This window comes from Gobius niger (assembly GCF_951799975.1).
Source record: "Gobius niger genome assembly, chromosome: 20".
NCBI classification, from domain to species: Eukaryota; Metazoa; Chordata; class Actinopteri; order Gobiiformes; family Gobiidae; genus Gobius; species Gobius niger.
Genome location: NC_136871.1, coordinates 8,632,732 through 8,655,124, shown reverse-complemented (window position 1 = coordinate 8,655,124; position 22,393 = coordinate 8,632,732). Strand labels below are relative to the sequence as shown.

General features: G+C 40.0%; 1 protein-coding gene and 1 long non-coding RNA gene across 3 annotated transcripts in view; both read right to left on the bottom strand.

The window, feature by feature from the left end:
* LOC306980135 overlaps positions 1–22,393 on the bottom strand; it is an 857,770-nt gene that overhangs the window by 526,906 nt on the left and 308,471 nt on the right. The gene's annotated exons all lie outside the window — the stretch shown is intronic.
* The window catches only part of LOC306980042 (A-type voltage-gated potassium channel KCND3-like), a 149,180-nt gene continuing 138,929 nt past the window's right edge, over positions 12,143–22,393 (bottom strand). Inside the window, exons 5-7 of one of the 2 annotated variants that reach the window (XM_079579259.1) lie at positions 16,039–16,131; positions 15,072–15,325; positions 12,143–12,986 (exon numbers count right to left, since the gene is read on the bottom strand). In XM_079579259.1, coding sequence (XP_079435385.1) covers positions 12,734–12,986; positions 15,072–15,325; positions 16,039–16,131 — 600 coding nt within the window. In that variant the 3' untranslated portion in view covers positions 12,143–12,733. The remainder of the gene's footprint in view (positions 12,987–15,071; positions 15,326–16,038; positions 16,132–22,393) is intronic. The other variant, XM_079579260.1, reaches the window with a different exon arrangement.

The window sequence follows — 22,393 nt, the reverse complement described above, 5'->3', positions numbered from 1 at the left end:
ACGGAGGAAGGAAAAAGCCTTTGTAAACCGAACCGATCTGGCAAACATACAGCACTCACAGAAGTGAAATGTGTAAAGTTTGGTGATGTTAAAACCCTGAGCCCCCACTGTGCAGCTGCCAAAGTGACGCTCGGTGTCTGATGCAGATGCGAAGAATGGAAAGACGCAGCGCAGATGAATAAGTAATCCAATTTAAACTTCTGAAGGGGCTTGTGTGACTTCATCAATATTTACGCGGTGGGTATTCAGAGTGTCTAGTGTAATATATTGAATTATTCATTTGATTGCTTTACTTCCACGAATATTTTATTGAACTTGTTGCAAAGAGTTTTGGGGTAAATTATTTATGTAAAAAAAATTACAAGTTAAAACGTATAAACAATGTGGAGAAATACTGAATGAATGCAGGAGATCAGTGGTGATCAAAGTTACTGCAGTTTTAGACTTCATTCACTTTAATTAGATATTTTATTTTGTTATTGAGACATGGTTTACACATCATTAGTCTAATGTAGGTCTATTTCAGACCTATTTGTTGATACGTGGAAGGTCAACTCGTTTGTGGAACTTGGTATGAAAAGTTTGAGCCCTGGGTCTGTCAACAAGCCTGTCCGTCCATGGGAGTGGATCTCTCCTTTTGTGGTTCTCCTCGAGGTTTCTCTGGATTTTAGATTTTTTTCCCTTGCTGTGTAAGGATGGGGGACGCCCCTGGGCTTGTTACCATCTGCTGCTGACACTTATTTAGACTTCATGTTTGCCATGTCACTACATTTGCCTGAATATTACATTGTTTGTTTGTTTGTTTCATTGTTTTAATGTTTGTGCAGCCTTGAGAGGCAATGTACTCCTGTTGTTATATTGGGATATACAAAATGATTGATTGAGAACACTGCAGTAACCTGATCATTGTCGGTGTTGCACTAATCACTACAGAGTCCCAAGCAAAAGTGCATTCTCTGGAGGAAAAGCAGGTCATCTACCAATGAAAATGTTTATGGTTTAATCTCCACACCTCGGCTTTTCTCTGGTCAGCCCCCAGTCAAAACACTTTACATGATATAAAGTCAAAAGTTAAAAAAATACATTCTCTTTATGCTGTTGTTTTGTTCATTTTAAAGAGACGAGATGCAAGTTGGTCATTTTATACTCACTACTGCGTCCTCAGGTCGTACACGTAACTGCACCTTCTATATTAAGCTCTTGCATGAGGGCAATTCGGCCCCGAAGTAAGTAGTCATTTTATTTTGAGGTATGAGAAACTATATAGGAACAGGAAATTGATGTTGTCAACTGTTTTGGGAAGAGGAGGTGGGGTTAAATAAGTGAAACTTCTCCTCTCTCCTTTTTGGACATGTGCATTCATTTATATTTGGTTTGCTTTTGTCTTTTTGATCTGTAAGAGCCTTTATGTTTAAAATGTTGTAAAGGTGCGTTGTGTTGCTCACATGTTCAAAATAAAGAAGAAAGAAAGAAAGAACCTTTTGAGTGACAGTGCAGGATTTTAGAGGCAGTTGTGGTGAACAGGTCTGGGCTCATTCTACACATTAGGCACATGGAGGGGGATGAAAATACTTTGTTTTAACATTTTAAACTCCGTGTAGTCCCTTTAACCCCAGCCAGTTTAACATTATACAAGGATGAGAGGACTACTTGCATGTGTCATTTGTATCATTTTGCATATATGTACTTGCATAGTTGAACTACAGTGCCTTACTGAGCTGACCCCCAAACCACAGCTGTGTCTTGCTCCGCCTCCTGCAGCTGTCAGTGTGAACATGGACTCAGGGAGGGACCATCTCTTCCCTTCACTCCAGCCTCAAACGGAGATTAAGTCAATATCTAGTCTTTAAACCTCTTGGTCACATCGTTGCAGATAATGGACTCTGGCATCACCACAAAGAAGGTCCTGGGTTTCATCCCTGGATCTTTTCTCTGAGCGTGGATGTTGTTGGCAGGGTAGGTTTATTTGTACAGCGAAGAGAGAACAGGAATACTGTATATTAAAAGTGGGCTACGTACAATTACAATTAGAAGGCAGAAAATGCATAATAAAGGATTATTAAATAAAAGCAAACAGTGCAGGTAGTATACTTTCAGTTGTTGCATGTGCTTAAAATAAGCACTGTTTTCAGGCTGGATTTGTAAATGTTGTCAGAGCAGAGGCTTCTCCCACATCTTCAAGAAAACTGTTCCAGGTTTTAGCTGCTTATCGACTTGTTTTTGACTTCTACACTTTTACACTGCAAATGTCATTTTTTCTGATTTTCTACTGTCAACTCAAATGAGAGACATAATTTTCACGTCTCGTCTTTAAGTGCTAGAGGATAATTTGAATGTGGTTGAAAAAACCTCACCACCAAAACCATTTGTTGAATTTGTCGCATTAGGAGTTCACATTTACAGCTCTCTCCCTGTGATTTTGGCCCACAACATGACTCCGCCCCTTCTTGCTAATGTCACAGCCTTGTTTGGACATGGTGGCCATTCACCAACCATCCCCTACTCCATCCATCTGATCATCCAGGGTTACACGGCCTCATCAGTGAACAAGACTTTAAAAATGAGTCTTCATGTATTTCTGAGCCACTGCAGCCGTTTCTGTTCATGAGCTTCAATTAACAGTTTAGGGGAGGCCGGATTTATGCACAACTGCAGCCTCTGGAGGGTCCTACACCTTGATGTTCGGGAGACTCCAGAGGCTTCAAATATCTCTGCTGCTTTGTAGCAGCTGTTCTCTTAATCTGATGTATTTGTCTGGCAGAAATTGTCCATATTGTGCCGTTATCGGCACAAACCTGTGTGTGCTCTGAATCAGCCACAAATCTCTTATCAGTACGATGATTACGCTTAATCTTTCATCAAATATCGAAGGTTTTCATACCTAGACCAAGGCATTCAACTATCTCACGCTTTTCATCAGCCGAGAGATCCTTTTTCCCATACTGCTTGAAAATGATGGTCTGCTTGGAACACAGTGTTGGAACACAGTGTATAATGTTCTATCTGCAACGAGTTATATTTACATTTAAAGTTTTGATCACTCATAAAGCAAAGTAGAAATACCGTAGGTCCAATGTTTTCGTACATACAAACCTCCAAAATACACCAAAATTGCCAGGAACAAGAATATGTGAATAACTCTATTTCAAACTTTATTATTCTAAGGGGATGTTTTCTGCAGATGACCATCCTAAAACTGGTGCTGCTGGCAACGTGTCAGCAGGACCATGGTCCCGAGTGGGATTTATCCTCCTGTGCATGTTTTGGGTTAATAGGGGAAACCGGAGCACCTGATGGATGCAACAGACACACACATGCAAAACTCCAAACAGAAAAGACTATGCACCCAGCCTAGGAGTTGATCCTTCTTACCACTCCTATAGGTTTGCTGCAAATGCTCCAGTTTTGTAATCTAAAACAGTGAAAACGCAGTTCCTCTGGTCATCTTTAAAGTTACATTACACATAAACACACAAACATTCACACAGACACTGTCGAGTTATTGGTTCATATGACTCAGAGTTCACGCCTCTTTCATAATCCAAACATTTGGGTGTGTGTGCCTCCAATAAGCCGAACCTCCGGTCATAGACAACTCACTTAAGTCCTGGAACAAAAGCAGTCTGTAATGCCATTGTATTATCATGATCCTGGCATTTTTCCCATATTATGCTGGAAATAGTAGGTTGTAGGCCGGCACGTAAAGTGATGTCTACCGTGCATGAGAAAATGAATAAGTGATCCTCTGGTATTTTGAGCTGGAGAAGAAGCAAGGTCAAAATACTGGAGTTAGTCACAACATATGCAAAGTACTTACTGTTATCATGTTGTTGAATCTTAGAAGGACAACTTTAGGAAGCAAATGTTACATTCCGGCAAAAAGAAAAGCAGAGATGGAAATACGAACAGGGCTGGAATCTTTTAGTTTATTTCAACACCAAAGCTCTAATGGTACTTGGTTTACTATACCAGGAGCAGGAAGTACTTTCCCCCCACAGAGCTTTTAGTATATGAAACAGAAAGATAATTAGACCAAAATCAGTAGTTTTTACCATTTGTTTGAGCTGGGACAATACAGTAACTTGCTGTCTTCTCTGAACCCATCAGGTGTTAAAGCTCGGTATCTAAAGAAAAACCTGTATTTGATATAATTTTTTTTATTCAACACCAGTATGTCAACTCTCTTTATGATACCAAACTGTTTTCCAGGTACCTGTTAATGGCACTTAACCCAAATTACACTATTGCTCAAAAGTTGGGGGCCACTTAGTAATGACATTCAATTGATCAGAAATACAGTCTAGACATTGTTAATGTTGTGAATGCCGTTTCGGAATACCTACATAGATGTACAGAGGTTCATTTCTAGCAACCATCACTCCAGTGTTCTAGCGGTACATTGTGTTAAGTTATACTTAGCTAATCGTGTTAGAGGGTAATTGATGATTAAAAAACCTTCTGAATACTGTTGTACTGATTAGAAAGCTGGGTCTGGGTGATCCTAAACGTTTAGGCGGTAGTGTATATCCCAGTGAGAGTACTGTTCCTTTAAAATGCACATGACACATTATGGTGCTTTCATGTGGTCCTCGGGAACTCGGGCGAACAACTTCCCCAGTTGGTGAATGCACGTGAACACTCGCTCCAACTGGGGAACTCGAGTCAAAACGAGCTTCCCGACTTCTGCACCTGATGTGGAAATCAGCTGATTTGTTCTTTTATCGTCTAATATGAGCTTTTTAGTTAACACTGCCACTTTTTTGAGTTTATTGTTAGCTGTCGTCATCCTCGTAGTAACAAAATTGCGAGGGAAATGACTGACATCAATGCAGGAAAAAGTGAATTTATGTGATATTTTTCAGAACTAACAAACTACCATTTAGCTTTTGAGATGCTAACACATTTAAATGATTAGCTCAGCTAAACGCTAATCAATGATCAAAAGACCGTTTTTATTCGATGACATCAAAATCCCCACTTGCCCACATAAAAACCACATGAACACAAACCAGCTGGGACAGTGACGTCACATCTCGGGAAGACGAGCTCCCCAGTCCACATGAATGCACCGTTAAGAGACACACTTTTTGCTAAACATAGTTAACACAGTTACATATGTTTAAGATTTTGCTAAAAAATGTATAGTTTTCCTTAGTTTGACATTTTTTGTGATGTTTATATAATTTCACTCCCTTATTGGACACTGACAGGAAGTGACATAGATATAGGTTTCAAACTGTTGCCATGCCAACCATGTTAAGTCAATGTGAAATTCGTTCATTAAAACTGATGCTTCACTGAAATAAAATTATTTAATTATTTACAGCAGATGTTGTCCATCCAAATAAGACTTGTATGGAATAAATGAACATTATTATTCTGTTTTATGGTTCTAGATGATACATATTTTAGTATGTATGTTTAGTAAGTATGAAAAAGTATCGTTAGTGTCGTTGGTATCTTAAACCAAGTATCGTTAAAGTACCGATATTGAAAACAATGTAACGATATCATATGCACTTGAAAGTAATAATACAAAGGCAGATTTAATTGTCTCCATAGGAGTCAGTACTGGAGTCAGTACGGCAGAAACAGCACCCTTTCCCAGATTAAGTAGAAAGTTCATGGTCAGGGCTGGACAAGAGAAAGTGAAATAAAGTAAAATACTACTTAAACCTCATATTACTTACTATTGATGTTAGATGAGCAAACTCTGGCATTGGGCATATGTTTTGCTGTGTGCACTTGCATCATTTTCAAGCAACAAAACAAACACATTTTATAACTTGACATTCATTGAGCTTCTTTTGCCATGCTGTGACATCATCTGCATACCCTCAATTGTATAGACTCAAAGGCAGATGACAAATAGCATAATCCTTTACTCCAGTGGTTCCTAACCTTTTTTGTCCAACTGCTCTTGCCTAGAATAATTTATTCAAAAAGTGACTGGGTGTGACCTCTCCAAAGGGCAATGTCACCCCAGTGATGTAAATACAAATGCATGTCCGAGTCCATTATATGTAAAAGGTCTAATGCGTGTGCTGTGGCAGGGAGAGTCATTAGAGAGGGCTGTGTGATGTAGGCGTACAGTTCAAAGTGGGAGAAACACGTGGCCTAAAGGGCAGTAGCAAATGTGAGGACATGGGATGCGCTGGAGGTTGAGCACTTTTCTGTTTTTGTGGCTTTTTAGTTACATTTTTGTCGCTTTTTCATACATTTTTTTCCTCACGTTTGTGTTGCTCTTTTGTTGCATTTTCAACCTCGCTTTCGTCTCATTAAGAAGATATAATTATGGAAGTTATTTTTTTGTGCTTTAGAATCAAATGATTAACTGGATGGCCCATAGACTGCATTGCCAGAAAACACACCGTATCTATGCTGCCACCTAGTGTACATGTGAGGTAGTTGCACACAGGATATGCCTGTAATAATGCACCGATTGTGAGAAGATTATGTTCATGTATCATCGACTGGACTGGGTGAAATAGACCTCTAGTTTATATGTTTAATGTGTTAACCCCCACCTGAACCGAGCACATTGTTTCCAGTTCAGTTTTACCCAAATCTAAAAGCTTCTGCACTGGAGGTTATAGGCCAATTAATCGCCTCATTTGAAAGCTAAGACCTACAAAACTGACAGTGTTTTTTGTCATGTTTTGGTCACTTTTTTTTATCTGTTTTGTCACCTTTTTGTCACTCTTTCGTGGTTTTCTTGTTGATTTTTTATCACTCTTGTCAAATTTTGGAAGTGTTTTTGTTGCGTTAATCTTTATTAAAGGGACAATGTACAGACATTAAGCTCATAGAGACAGAGATGCACTGCACCAGATTATAGCTAAATATCTAGTTTCCATCCGTAGTCCCTGGTTACAGAGAAATAAATAATAATATAAAGTATGACAATGCATTGTTCTCACAGTCAATCACAAAGCCAACCACACAACACTTCACCAATGGAAGAAATAACGTAACTTGTTTCATTGTTTAATTCATTTGAGAGATGATTCCATTTGATTGCTTTATATGAAAATGCTGATTGTGTTTTGCGTTTTGAAACTCTACACTGTCCTCTAGTGGAGGAGCGTGTAGCTCTATTTGTTACTTGAGATGTTAAAGTAACATCTCTCCACTTTAAAAAAAAAAAAATGCGCATGCGCAACGCTCTACCTGCCTCCGAGGAGGAAGAATCTCCCAAAAACACTCTGGTCTTGTTTCTCTCTTATGAAGCCTTTCTCTTCTTCTCATACACTTCGAAGACACTTTTTCTCTTGCGACCCTCTGCCATTTTCAAACGACTCGGTGCGTTCTGCGAGCAGCAATGAATGGCTAACAGCGTAACTCACATAGGCTTGAAAGTGCGCATGCGCAGAAATTAACAAGGGGCGAGCACGCACGACGGCCTTACGTAGGCATATCACCAGAATGATTGACAATTAGGAGGACCAATCGTCTTGATGATCCACCCGGAAATAGAACATCTTTCACTATACCTTTAATTGACTCTGCATAACTTCAAGTCATAACAACGCAGCCCAAGAAGTGACTTCCTGTTTTGATCCAGCACACCAAAATAAAAGCACCACCGTATTCATTAGTTCAGCAGTTCATTAGTTCAACTTTCTCGCTGCCTATTTATTAACAGACAATTAATTGTATTCTTGTAATGTTGCAAGTTCCTGCTGAATTAACCAATGAGACGAGCTGTGTGCTTTTATTTGGGCGTGCTGGATCAAAACAGGAAGTCACTTCTTGGGCAGCGTTGTTATGATTATTTGATATATATGATATTTTCAAATGTTAACAGACTGTATTTTTCCAGAACACGACATTGATGATGCTGCCTTGTTCTCCTGTCCAAGATTTTTAAAGCTCGTTTGTGGATGGATTCCAATGGCCTCAAGGTTGTTTTACTGGCCCGGGACCAGGAAGTTATATAGTCATAAAATCGGATGATGATCATCGCATTAAAAAATGTTTTGCTGCCTCCAAGGTCAATGAATTCCTGATGCATTTAAAAGTGTTAAATTCCAAGCTCTGACACATTTGTTTGACGTGTTTTTGAAGGTGAGCATGGAGTCTAATGAGACGGCCAAATATTTAAACTTAGTCACATTTTGAATCTGTTTCCCTTTAACACAGACATTGGGGTAACTAAACTTTTTGTTTTTGTTACTGAGGTACATGGTCGCTGTTTTCTTAACATTTAACATTTTTTCCCATGGCCTCAGTTAGTTTGGAGGCTTCCTGTACGGGGTCTCTCCCCATGTATAAATGACAGGATCATCTGCGCACATTTGGATATAAATATCCTCCTGTACCACAGATGGCATGTCATTTATATACAGTGACAAGAGTAAAGGGCTCAAATTGGACCCCTTGTTGTTGTCTTTTTTAATCGTTTTTTGTTTTGCTTTTTCTTCGCTTTTTGTGTGTGTGTGTGTGTGTTCTTGTCACCTTTTCATCTTTTTTGTCTCTTTTTTTGTTGCTTTTTCATCACTTTTTATTGTGTATTGTTGATTTCCCGGCACGTTTTTGTTGCTCATTAGTCTGAAATCTCTCTAACCCAGCTGTGTTGTGGATTAGAGAGCCATACAACCACTGACCTTAAAGCAGAACTAAGTAACTCTTGCCCCTAGAGGCCATAAGCGCAACTCCAGGTGTCGTAGCAAGTTGCGATTTTATAATATATATATATATTATTTTATAAGTTGTCCGTGAGAGTAAATACTACGCTGACAGAAAAGACAAAGGTAGAGCGGGATATTGTACATCCAATTACATGATGGAGATAATTTTTTTCACTCAAACTTTGCTGTTAATACTATTTAAAGTGACGCAAGCCCACAGTTAGCTTTGCCTGTTAGCCTGTTAGCTTCTTCTTCGTAATTCTATTAGTGTGTATTGGTGGCTTCGGTCCGGTGACAGCAAAGTTACAAGTGTGGTTTTCTGGCCAGAGACACCAGGGGGAGATGAAAGACCCCCCAATCATCCCATTAACACTTGTATTACCCCCAGAGGGACTACGGAAAGGATTTATCAAGGAAAACAAGTTACTTAGTATTGCTTTAAGGTCAGTGGACTCTTGCTTAAACCTAATTTTATTTTTCACCCCCTGCTCAATGGGACATTTTCGGATTCATGAGGCGTCGGACTAATGGATCGACCCCGCTCTTTTGACGCTTTATTGCTTTTAGATTTGGGTAAAAGCCAAACTGGACAAAATGTGCTCGGTTCATGTGGGGGTTAAGAGGTTAACCAGACTTAAAGGACCTAAAGGAGTTTCTGAAGAAAGATTGAAGCGAAACGTCCTCAACTCAACCAACCTAGTCCAGTTGAAGATCTTTGAAAGTCTCTTCCACAGTTGAACAAACAAATGAATGAACAGGAAGTGAAAAAGAAGCCACACGTTTTTTGCATCAGATTTTAATTCCTCTGATACTTGTTTAATGACCAACAAACCGACAATAGATCAACACAACGACCAGACAAAAGGCTTTCAGAAAGATTAAGCAGTCGCCGATGCTCCGGGAAAAAATGTACAAATCCATTTCGATGAGATCATCTAGAAAAACTTGAAGCGTGAGGAGATAAAGAGTTTGCTTCGATCTTGGTTAAAAACACCGCCGCCTCTTTTTAAGCATAGACAAGAGGGTCTAAAGGGATTCTTTATAGCAGCATAAAACGCCTCCAAAAATATTGACAAAAGTTCGACACTGAAACATGATCAACATGATTCAAAGAACGTGGCAGAACACAGAAACACAAGTACAGGCTACGATACGGCACATCTTCACATAATCATAAATACACCACAGCCAAATAATGAACAGCGTTATTTCCATTTCAAACGCGGTTAGAAATAAGGCCTTATGAAAGTCTGCTGCCACCTAGTGACCATGTAAAGCTATTGGCCTTCCCCCTTTCAATGTAAAAGGACACTGTGGAAAGATTTGTGCTTTGAGTTGTTGACACTGGGAGGATAAGGTTAAGAGACATTGTTGAAATGTTAGAGCAGCTTTTATGCACTTAAGTATGACTGTTTTCTTGTTGGCCAATTGGGATTAAGGTGGGGAGTCCTCAGTTACATTTAGTCAAGTGCTTAAAGGGATATTTCAGGATTTTTGACATAGGGCCTCATTTCCTAGTTAATCAGAGTGTTGCTGATTTCTGGAGATATTTTTTTTTTGTAAGTCATGCAGTTCTTCTATTTGAAGAGTTTCGTGGCGCTAGGCTTGTGCTAGGCTAGCACATTTCTATGGTATCAGCTAGCCTGCATTAAAAACAGTCTGACCCACTCCACAGTGCACCTGAGGCAAATCACTTATGACGCCAGACTAACGATATAAATGTTTGTGTCGATAGAATAATTTTTAGAATATAACTGACCTTGCATCACATGAATTATCGCATTTTGAGGGACTATTTTCTAGCAGATCACTCCGCCACTGCGTAGCTTATGCAACCACGAAGCTGATGCTGCTCAAATATACGTTTTTTTTAAATGCAAAATGGTTAAAATTACTATGTGAACCCTTTGGAATTTCTCCTGTGAATGTTTACATGTTATGGCCAATAAAAATATAACTAAATGCAACTGTTTGGGTGGTATTAGTTTAAGTAGACACTGTTTACTCATTCTTTTGACTTTAATATAGATCAGACCACATTTTATGACCAATTCAGGCAGAAAAGTTAAATAATTCCAAAGCGTTCACATATTTTTTCCTCCCACTGTATTTTAAAGTTATCCAAGTCATTGCTTAACCTTATAAACTATATATTCACGTTTTTTTTTGTAACTAAAAGTCATTCTCTTGTAATCCACAATCTCTCCATGTAACCCCTCCCCATCTGCTGCGTAGAGACCAAAGAACAGAAGTCGCTCCCCTCTGGTCTCTGACACTTGATTTGTGACTAAAACTAAGTTATGGAGAGAGCATAGCAACTATTTTCTGATAAAGCTCAGTTACAATCCGAAAACATTCATATCTCTGGAAATATTTAATAAATCACTCTCCAAGCCCAACGTACCCACATCTGAGTAAATTCTTTGTGATAGATCGTACAATGCGAAGATCTCCACTCCACATATTGTTGGTGGGGCCTCTGTCTGGTGGTTTCAGACAAATTATTCACCCAGGAAAGTCCCACTGAGATTCGGAATCTCTATTTCAGGGGACTCCTGGCCCTTTTATGGGAACCTATTGTACATCTTTTCAAGTGTTGTGGGGAAACCCGAGCACACAGAGGAAGCTTACACAGACACGGGGAGAACATACATAACTCCACACAGAACGGCCCCGTCCAGGTGGGAAACGAACCCGGGACTTATTGCTGTGGGGCAACAAAATGCTAAATTAGATTTGAACATATCACCATCATAACTCTTCCACAAATCATTGTCCTTAAAGTGGTCTCTAGGTCGGCACAGGGCATTAAAACTTGCATTAAGAAATTTGAATATGATGTCAAAATGTGTGTGAAATACTTGTTTTTTCAAGCACATTTGAAATACTTTACTTAAAGGGATATTTCAGGATTTTTAACATAGGGCCTCATTTCCTAGTTATCCAGAGTGTTGTTGATTTCTGGATTTTTTTTTTTTTTTAAATTCATGCAGTCCTTATATTTGAAGAGTTTAGTGGTGCTAGGCTAGTGCTAGGCTAGTGCATGTCTATGGTAACTAGTAGCCTGCTTTAAAAACCTCTTCAAAATCAAGGGGTCGTCCTCCAAACGTTGCCATATCTGATTTGTAGAAAGCTCCTTTGTGAATTCCACATGTAGTAATGTCGGCCGCAGGTAAACAAACTACTGTAGATCCGGTAACCTATAGCAGATCACTCCGCCGCTGTGTAGCTACAACCATGAAGCTGATGCTGCTCAAATATAAGTTCAGTCAACACAGACATTTATCAGTCGTCTGGTGTTATAAGTGATTTGCCTCAGGTGCACTGTGCTTGGGTCAGACTGTTTTTAATGCAGGCTACTAGTTACCATAGGCATGCACTAGCCTAGCAACACTAAACTCTTCAAATATAAGGACTGCATCATGAATAAAAAAAAATCCCCTATGTCAAAAATCCTGAAATGTCCTTTAAAGCAACATTTTCTCCAAAAGCTCCAAAACACATTACTTTCTAACATTGGTTCTTTGTATGTTATCGTTCCACAGATTTCTTGTTGATTTGCTTGTTGAATGCCCAAGGACTTTTGTTTTTTCTGATGAACAACTAGCATCGTCTTTCTCCTTCACTCCAGCGCTTATAAATCCTCAGTGCTCGGTCACCAACAAATGACATCGAATCATGAAATGGCAGTTTAATCTTCTAAACTTAGAAAGAGCAATCCTTTTCTGCGGCGAACAAAACAAAGTAAATGGTCTTGACTCACACTTGACACAAACACACAGCGACAATTCATCATGTAAACACTTAACACTTGTTCTCACATTTCTCCAAAAACAGCATTTTCAACAGCGACTCTCCACGTCTTCGATGTCCTGCTGTGGGTTCTTTGACTCCTGCAAGAGAGGAAAGAGACACAGCATTTTCTGCCTAAAACACCAATACAGCCAAGTTTAATCTTTGTCCACATATCTACAATCCTTCACGTCGTCGGTGGCTTCTCCGAAAGTGGAAAGAGCGCCTTCTTCAACAAGGCAGTGGGGTCTTACTCTTCCTTTCCTTGTGCTGAACTATGCTAAAAGTTACGGTCCACACTGGGGCTGCGGTCAGAGGGCGGACACCTTGACGATGCTGGTGGGTGTGGAGCTTGTGGTGGTCTGGATGCTCGGGGAGACCTGGGGTGCTCTCCTCTGTGGCTGGGCGTGGTGAGGGTGGTGGTGGTGGTGGTGGTGGTGGTGGCCCTCTCTGTGCGGGGCGAGGGACGGGGGCGAGGGGAGGCTGATGATCGCCGTGGTAACCTGCCCGCCCTTACAGTTGACCCGGCTGCTGTCCTCCGCTCTGAGGTTGAGGTTGGAGCGGCTGCAGAGGTCACGGAGAAGGCAGCGACAGTCACAAATTACAAGTAAATTAGAACACTGTGTTCTCTAATGGTACTTTAAAGTTATAATCTATTCCAGGGGTAGGCAACGTCAGGCCCGGGGTCCAAATCAGGCCCTTCAGCACAGAATCTCTGGCCCCCAAGGTGATTACGAGATATATTATTGTACATGTCAGAGATCAAATACCTGTTAAAGTACTCTGAAATGCGTGAAATTCTGTCCGTATTTCTTAAGTTTCCTGGCCGAACATCCCAATGTGTCATATATATAATGAAAGACAATGGCATTTGCAGGAAATGGTTCTTTACTTTGAACTACAATGATGAGGTTCGGCCCTTGGTGTTTTGGCAATGATGAAAATCGGCCCTCCTCGAAGCAAACTTGCCCACCCCTGCTCTATTCTATTCTAAAAAGTGAAAAAAGAAAGTGATAGTAGTGTTCATGTAGATGTGACATGCTATCCTCACCACATGCACTTAAAGTTACGCTGTTAAATTACTGGATATAAAGCATATCATCTCAAATAAATTCTGTTGTATACAGATGTAAATTAGCAGGTTCTCTATGATCTACTATGTTTACATATACACATGTGTATATGTTTGTTCATTCATGTGATGATCAGGAGTGCTCAAAGGCATAGGGTTGGTCTAGACCAGGAGGAGGCAACCTTTTACATTCAAAGAGCTACACTTTCCTGAAATAACAAGAACCCTAACTGTAGAGAGCCACAAGCAATGTTAATTTTTAGACCGGATAGTCCTGACTTGGTCCTCGTTTTATCCCGATGTAGCCTGGGTTACACCTGGTTCAGATCTGGTTTAGTCCGAGGATAGACCTTTTGTCAAATCTGGTTTAGTCCTGATTTAGTGTTGTTTAGACTATTTTTTTTAAATCCTCGATCCTGGTTCAGTATGAGTTTAGTCTTTTCTAGTTTGGTTCTAATTTAGTTCTAGTCTTTTTAGTCCTAGTTTAGCACTGTTTTAGTCCTGTTTAAGATCTGGTTTAGTCCTGTTTTAGACCTAGTCCTGGTCTAAAACTGAATTAGACATGATTTAGTCCTGGTCTAAATCTGGTTTAGTCCTGATTAGGTCCAAGTTTAGACCTTCTCTTTACAGCCAAAGAGCCATAAGAGCAGGTCTAAAGAGCCACAAATGATTCTAAAACCATAGGTTGCCGACTCCTGGTCTAGACTGAGGAAACATTCTTTGTCTTAAAGGAATCGGCACCGTTTTTACATACTGAGATATGTTCTTACCTTAGCTTTGACGAGTTCTTTAAGACCTCTCTGGTCTTCACGCGTGCCTTCAGTCACGTAAACACAGCGCAGACGGCGTTAGCATTTAGCCTCTCCCCCTCTCCACTATAGCTCCAAAACAGGTCAAGATAGAACCAAGCTCTTCCACGTTTTCCCTATTTAAATAATAATACCGTAATAATACCAGGAGTAGTTTGGCATCCGCACAGTAAAGTGAAGATATTACTGCACGGATTTTGAACTACTCCTGGTATTATTACGCCTTACAATATAGTTCCCCCTTTTATCCGCTTAGAAAATCCACATTGTGTAATTACACTTCGTAACACTGCACGTAACCATATTTAAATAGGGAAAACGTGGAGGAACTTGGTAGCTTCTATCTTGGCCTGTTTTGGAGCTATAGTGGAGAGGGGGAGAGGCTAAATGCTAACGCCGTCTGCGCTGTGTTTACGTGATAGAAGGCACGGGTGAAGATCAGACAGGTCCTAAAGAACTCGTCAAAGCTAAGGTAAGAACATATCTCAGTATGTAAAAACGGTGGCCTATTCCTTTAACACCAGTGGAGTGGATAAGAAATACACACACACAGAAGATGAAATGATAACATTAATTCTCTATTTGAAAACAACAAGGATGTGTTATATATATATTTTTATATTCCAGCCCTTAAGGAACAACGACTTGTTCTAAATCAAGTCAGTAAAACTGCCGTATTGACAGGTTGCCAGGACGATGACACACAAACAATCACTAATAAATGTCCCCCTGTCTCCACCACACAGTAAATCGCAGGGAGGCTTTTACCTGCTTGGGTGAATGGCGAGTTGGCTGCTCTGTATGTGGAGGGCACTCAGCTCCTGTAGGGGCCCCCGGGGGGACGCGGGGGTCAGGGTGTCCCCTCTGTGGGTCAGCGTGTTCCTGCTCGTGCTCCTGCTTCCACAGCAGCAGATCGCGCAGCTGCCCTGAGAGCTGACGGACGGACTGCGGGACGGGTAACTCTGCAGCGCCGCCTCCACACAGTTCTGCTCAAACATGTGCTCGTCCACAAACTCATGAGCCTGCAACAAAACACACACGCTCTGACACCTTTGTCCTGGGACTTTCAGCCTATGATATTTCAATTACATGAGTTATTAAGATTTGAACTTAAGGGCTGGACAATCGGCCCATGAATAAATACATAAAGGAACAGGAGATCTAAAAAGTGGACATATGCCTCGATTTTTGTTTTTTTTCCCACAATGTTTTGATTAATGACTCAATGAATCAAATTACTTCAGTTTGCTGCAGAGCTTTATTCACCTTATTCAGGCAAAACCGTACGTGCCTACATTGTGTTCATGAGCAAAATGATTCACAGTGGATGTGAATGCACGGCTGTGAATACATTGATTGGCTTCAGTCCTTCATAGTTCCTCACAGCCAAGCCATTGTTTCTGTTGTCATGCAGTGACAAAAGTGAGTGGAAACATCGCTAAAAAAATTCGAGGACACTTTTTTCTTTACACTCTGATATACGCTTGAGCTGAGGCAAATGCATTTCAGTTTATTTACTGTGACGTTTTTTGCAAGTTTGTGGTTTATTCCCATTTTATTTTCTTATACAGTATGCAGAAAAAGTTAACGCAAAGGGTTGAATAAGGTGAATATGCCTCCAGTCAAATCAAATCAAACAAAATGAACTGAGTGAATTCACTGAATAATAAAATAGTGTATCTGTATGTGTGGCTAGTGCAGCTCGTAATGAGGTAATGTGCTTTAATCCACCCACAGTGGTTTTCTCCAGACAGTGCAGCAGATGGTGGTGTTGGCTTTCTAACAGAGACGTGCTGCGGATCAGCTTCTGCTCGTCCTCCTCTGTGCCCTGTCACACACATACCGGATTTACGTTAGTTTTGATCATAATGACAGCGATATATAGATCCAGGAAGGGAAAAAAAAAAGATTAAATTCACCCCCGAGGCAAACATTTTGCTTGAAACACGTCACAGACCGAGCAGCTCTTGTAAAATGAAACATTATAAAGAAGAATCACTAGTTTATAAATACTTTTTCTGCTCACACTTAAATAACCTATACCTGATTTTTTTGATTGCAACAATGAAAGGGGAAGCTGCTAAATTAAAATGCTAAACTCATTCATAACTTTCCTAATATATTTGTAGCCTTAAAATTCTTTACATGGACATGTTTATAGACACATTTCACAACTTGCAGGGTCACTTTTCAGGGTCACTTTCACAAAAATGCTAGAAAAATAGCCTAAAAGTTTATCGATTATCGAAATGTTTTATAATTTGATGCATGCTGTTTTCCCCACAAACGTTTGAGTTTACAATATACATAAGGAGGACAAAAATAATTTCATTCCATTTCTAGAAGTAAAATCAGGTATAGCACCTTTAATAACCTAAACATAAACCGGAAGCCTATCATAATTTTTTATGAGAAGAGAGGAAGCTACTTTTAACAAAAGTAAAGGGCCAGATGGACATTTTACTCAGGCACAAAAGAGGAGAAGTTATAACAAAAATGAGCACATTTACGGTTGCTTTGCAAAGTGCATGCGATGCAGAATAATAACTGCTGTAAAAAGAGCTGTAAAATATTATTGAAGTGCCCCAGGTCCTCCGTAACATCTGTAGTTTCAGATCAGTGCACTGCTCCAGAATGGAGCACCAATCACCATCAATCTTCAGGTCACATGGAATTAAATATCCCATTCATATTTAGGATATAAAGGTGAACTACATTGCACGGTGTAGTAATATCACTGCACCTACAGTATTATATTGCAAGGCGTAGTAATATCACTACGCCTACACTACTTGCAATATAGTTCCCCTTTTTATCCGCTTAGAAAATCGACATGTTTAATGTTGTGTGACTATACTTGGATCGTGTAAAGGCTCATGTAACAATTAAATAAGGAAAGAGCTTGGTAGCAACTAACTTCACCTCAGTTTGGAGTTATACCTATGCTGGGAGAGGCTCTATGCTAACGCCGTCTGTGCTCTGTTTACGTGACTGAGGGCACGTGTAAAGACCAGAAACAGCTCCAGATCAACCCGTCTAAGCTAAAGTAAGAACATATCTCAGTATTTAAAAACGGTGGGTTATTCCTTTAAAAGAACAGTGGTAGCTAATCCGCTATATATATGTGAATTAATATGTAATTGACCTTTCAGTGAGACCCAGCGGATGTTTGGGCGGTTAGCATAGCGCCTTTACATATCATCACGATGGCCAGTAGGACGCTCCAGGATCAATTGTTTTTCAGGTTTACACTCCTGCTTTAACCGTATCCATGGTTACGTTATACATTCCATTCCGAAAACCAACCAGAAACCCGAAAACAAACCTCAAATAAAATTGATCCTGAAGCATCACAGGAGCCACTGGGTTCGACCCACACAGCCATTGGGTCAAATATGCACTAATATGAACTTTTTTTTTTTTTTTTACATAAAAAGTTGAAAAATGCACCTTTAAATTGAAGATTTATCTAAACTTTAAAGGAATAGGCCACTGTTTTTACATACTGAGATATGTTCTTACCTTAGCTTTGACGAGTTCTTTAGGAACTGTCTGATCTTCACCCGTGCCTTCAGTCACGTAAACACAGCGCAGACGGCGTTAGCATTTAGCCTCTCCCTCTCTCCTCTATAGCTCCAAAACAGGTCAAGATAGAAGCTACCAAGCTCGTCCACGTTTTCCCTATTTAAATATGGTTACGTGAAGTGTTCCACTACAAAGTATAATTACACAAAATTAAACAATGTGGATTTTCTAAGCGGATAAAAGGGGGGAAGAGTAGTTCGAAATCCGCGCAGTAATCTTCACTTTACTGTGCGGATGCCAAATTACTCCTGGTATTACTACGCCTTACAATATAGTCCCGCCTTTTATCTGCTTAGAAAATCCACATTGTTTAATTTTGTGTGATTATACTTTGTAGTGGAACACTTCACGTAACCATATTTAAATAGGGAAAACGTGGAAGAGCTTGGTAGCTTCTATCTTGGCCTGTTTTGGAGCTATAGAGGAGAGAGGGAGAGGCTAAATGCTAACGCCGTCTGCGCTGTGTTTATGTGACTGAAGGCACGGGTAAAGACCAGACAGGTCCTAAAGAACTCGTCAAAGCTAAGGTAAGAACATATCTCAGTATGTAAAAACGGTGGCCTATTCCTTTAAGGCTATAGAGCATTTTACTGCATTTTCAAGTATTTAATGTTTTCTTTCTTGTAAAATATCTGTCTGATGGTAAGTTGGCCCATTGCTGATTAGCCTGTGTCGTACTTTTTAAACTCTTCATACCCCAGGCAGAAGAGCTCCTGCAATAAGTCAGGAGCTAATGGGGCTCTCAATAAAATGAAATTATATATTTGAATTTTTGATGTCAATCCGAAATATGAATGGGATTTTTACCGTCACACCCCAGCACGTCATAGGACCTCAAGTCACGACTCTAATAAGAATCAAATAAGTTTTACATTATCTAAAATATGGTGTTTTCCAAATACCATGCACATTATTGTTTTGCCATGAATGCATTACATCAGATTTCATATCGGGCATATTTCTTTCTCAAAAATATTTCACTCATCATAATTATTATTATTGCCAATGGTTGGAGGCAGGTGCAGTCTATCTACAGGGACTTGTGAAAAGCTCCAGGCAGCACATTCATGCACCGAAATCCGTTGCCATGAAATGTAAAACAAAGTGTGAGAAAAACAAGAACTTGTATGAGGAAAGCGACAGTTGTTGGTATTGTTGGTGTTCCTCCAAACGGGACCGGCTTTCAAAAGCGCCGGCTCCAACGCAGCTTAGTCTCTGCAGTAATCACAATTGCCAAATGAAAACGGAAAACAAATTAATTCTCTCCCCACAGAATGCACTGTTACTCCGAGGATTTGGGTGGGAGGCGATTCCAGCCCGAGGACTCTCATTCACATTCGACACACGAAACACAAAACAGACTCGTCGTCGTGGGCAGAGGGAGACTTCTACCTCTCTCGGCACCGAGCGCTGTCAAAAACATGATTTCAATGTGGACAGAAATGTGCGAAGTGGGATTTGGAAGAAGAAAGTTATTAGCAACAGTCCATCTGACCCACAGCTATCATTAATAAGGCTGCCAGGAACAATGTAAGCCGCTGCTGTGGTTCTCAAACTGTGCCGTTGCATAACAGCGAATGTCCGCAGACTTCTTCTCTTGCTACTCTGGAGTCGGTATTGTAGAGAAAATCTTAATTAGTTGAAGTGTTTAATTCCTGCTGTAGGTGGCTAGAAGTTAGATCTTTTTTTAACGGGTTTAGCCTTTGTTCAAACCTTATAAGCAGATTTTTTTTTTTTTTAAACATTAACCATGCTGTGAGTCTTGCGGTCATTTTTCACTCTTTTTAGTCATTTTCTGGCCAAATATATACACATCCATCCATCCATCCATCCATCCATTTTCTTCCACTTGTCCATTTCCGGTTCGTGAGAAATCACATTGCACCAGCCCCTATGGCTCCTCCTGCAGGTGGTGGGTCCACAGAAGGACGGCCTCATGGTTCTAACCGGGCCTGTTGGTCTCTCATAAGGGGCTTCTGAACCGCTCTTTGTCTGACCCGTCACCTAGGACCTGTTTACCATGGACGACCCTACCAGGAGCATGGAGCCCCAGACAACATAGCCCCCAGGATTAAGCGGACGCTCAAACCCCTCCACCACAATAAGGTGGCGGTTCCAGGAGGGGACAAACGTATCTATCACATACAAATAAAGTCAAGTCTAAATCGGGTCAAAATGGATGTTTATTAACAGCAGATCGTTCAGTAGAAGTGAAAAAACGGCAGTTGTAGCTAGCGTTAGCATTAGCATGATGCTAACATGAAGCACCATGTTAGCATTCTTCGTTATGTATGTATTTATGGGCTGTTGAACCACTTCGCTCCTCTCTATGTCTTTGTATCTTTATTTAGTAGAAAACTATATTCATAATTCAGCATTTGTTGAAGTAGTTTTTGAATTAGAGAAAGTTTAGATTTTTCTCCAAATTGTTTTCCCCCTTAACTGTTTAAAAAAAATTACCATGCATGGGCGATTCCAGAGATGCCGTCTGTATCTATGCTGAATTCACATTATTTTTTTGTAACTTCGTAAAATCGTAAACTGGTTGTATCTTCTTTCACTGCTGAAGCGCTCTGAGTGTTTTCTCCTGAACTGAACCGTGTGGTGGAGGGAACACTTAACTGTCCTGCACTAATCCATCACCAGACCCGTGATGCCACACGTTCTTTTTTGTTCTTCAAGGCGCCATGGATTTGGTAGCATTCCGTGAGATGGAAGTGCAAGCTTGTTTCTTCTGTTTTTTGTGTTTCTCAAAACAAACTTCCTTCCCCTTTGGTGAGGCCGCGCCCCTTGTATAACGAGATGCCGTCTGTATCTATGTTTAGCCCTTGCTTATTAGTCCTGGCTGCTTTGCTGTGCACTTATAATCCATTAAATCATTGTTTCCCAGCCTTTTCTGTCCAGCAAAACCCTTCAGACTTTCATTTATACTTTGAGCACACTCTACCTGGGGTGAGATAGAACGAGGAGAATAAAAACAATACCAATGCATTGTATTAAAAATAAAGCTGAAAAACTCTCCAACTCAAATAAGCTTCTTTCAGGTTAATCTTCAGTTTGGTTTATTAGTAATCTATCTAAATGCTAATACACTCCAAATGTTAAACGTTTCACTGAAGAGATAATTAGTGCAAAGTTCTAGAATTGCAGAAGCTCCACGAGACTAAATACATCATAAAAGTATAAAACGTCTCCTAATGAAACATTAAGATGCGTTGTCTGTCCCTGTATATGCTGCAATCTAAGTACAATCGAGAAATCGTCGTCCAGCAACACAAGAAGCCATTCCCGGACAATTTCAAAACGCCAATACTTTCCATTGACTGTTATTACTTTGACAAGGAACAATGAATTTGCACGTGAACAGAGCACGGCTTTAGTTGAATAGAAAGAGAGATGTGATCGATGGCGACGAATGCTGTAACTTGGATAATAACATACAGGTGTTTGAATCACAAAAGTTAATGCCCTTGAATACAAGATTTGCCAAAGGAACTTGAAGTTTGCTTTAATTCCTCAGATCAAATCAAAGCTTGTGCACATTTAAACTAAAGAATAAAATGTTTGGAGAACTTACTTTTTTTTTTTTAATTCATATTTCAAATAATTTCTTCCCCCAAATCTGCAGTGAAATGCTCTGTCCTTGGTATGTGTTACAACCCAATTGCAGCTCCATTACATTTGAGGCTGCGGCAAATAGCAATTTCCTCAGAACCGAACGGTTGAAAAAGCCTAGTTTTCTCTCTCTCTACCACGACTACTTGTTGGAAGCCCATTATGTTTTATGCAGGAACAAAACAACTTGGGTCGGTGGCTTTATGAATAATGCATTATTTTGACGATACTGTTTCTGTTCTTTTAAAAATATATATATTGAGGATACTACAGCTGTAATAGAAACACAACGATGAACTAAGGTGAGCGTAAAGAGTTTCCATCACGCAATAATAGACCACACCACAAAAAGCACTCTATAAATAAGCAATCTTTTCTTAAGATGAGTACATTTATTTGTCCTTATTTGAGTAACTACCTTCAACTTAAAGCAGTACTAAGTAACTTGTTTACCTTAATACATCCTTTTTGTAGTCCCTCTGGGGGTAACACAAGTGTTAATGGGATGATTAGGGTCTTTCATCTCCCCCTGGTGTCTCTGGCCAACAACTTTCCTGCCTACAGGTCGGAGTCACCAATACACACTAATGGAATCACTAAGCTAACAGGCTAACAGGCAAAGCTAACTGCAGGCTAGCACCTCTTAAACAGTATTTACAGCCAAGTTTGAGTGAAAAAAAATGATCTCCATTGTGTAATTGGATGTACAGTATAGTGTCTGTAAGTGTAGTATTTACTCTCACGGACAATTAATGAGTAAAAACCGTAGTTCTGCTTTAAATTAAGGAAAAACATCTCAGTTCAAGCTAATCAAGATTATTTTGATCTAATTTTGAGTGCAATGAGCTCTTTTCTCTTAGAGGAATATGCTACCGTTTTTACATACTGAG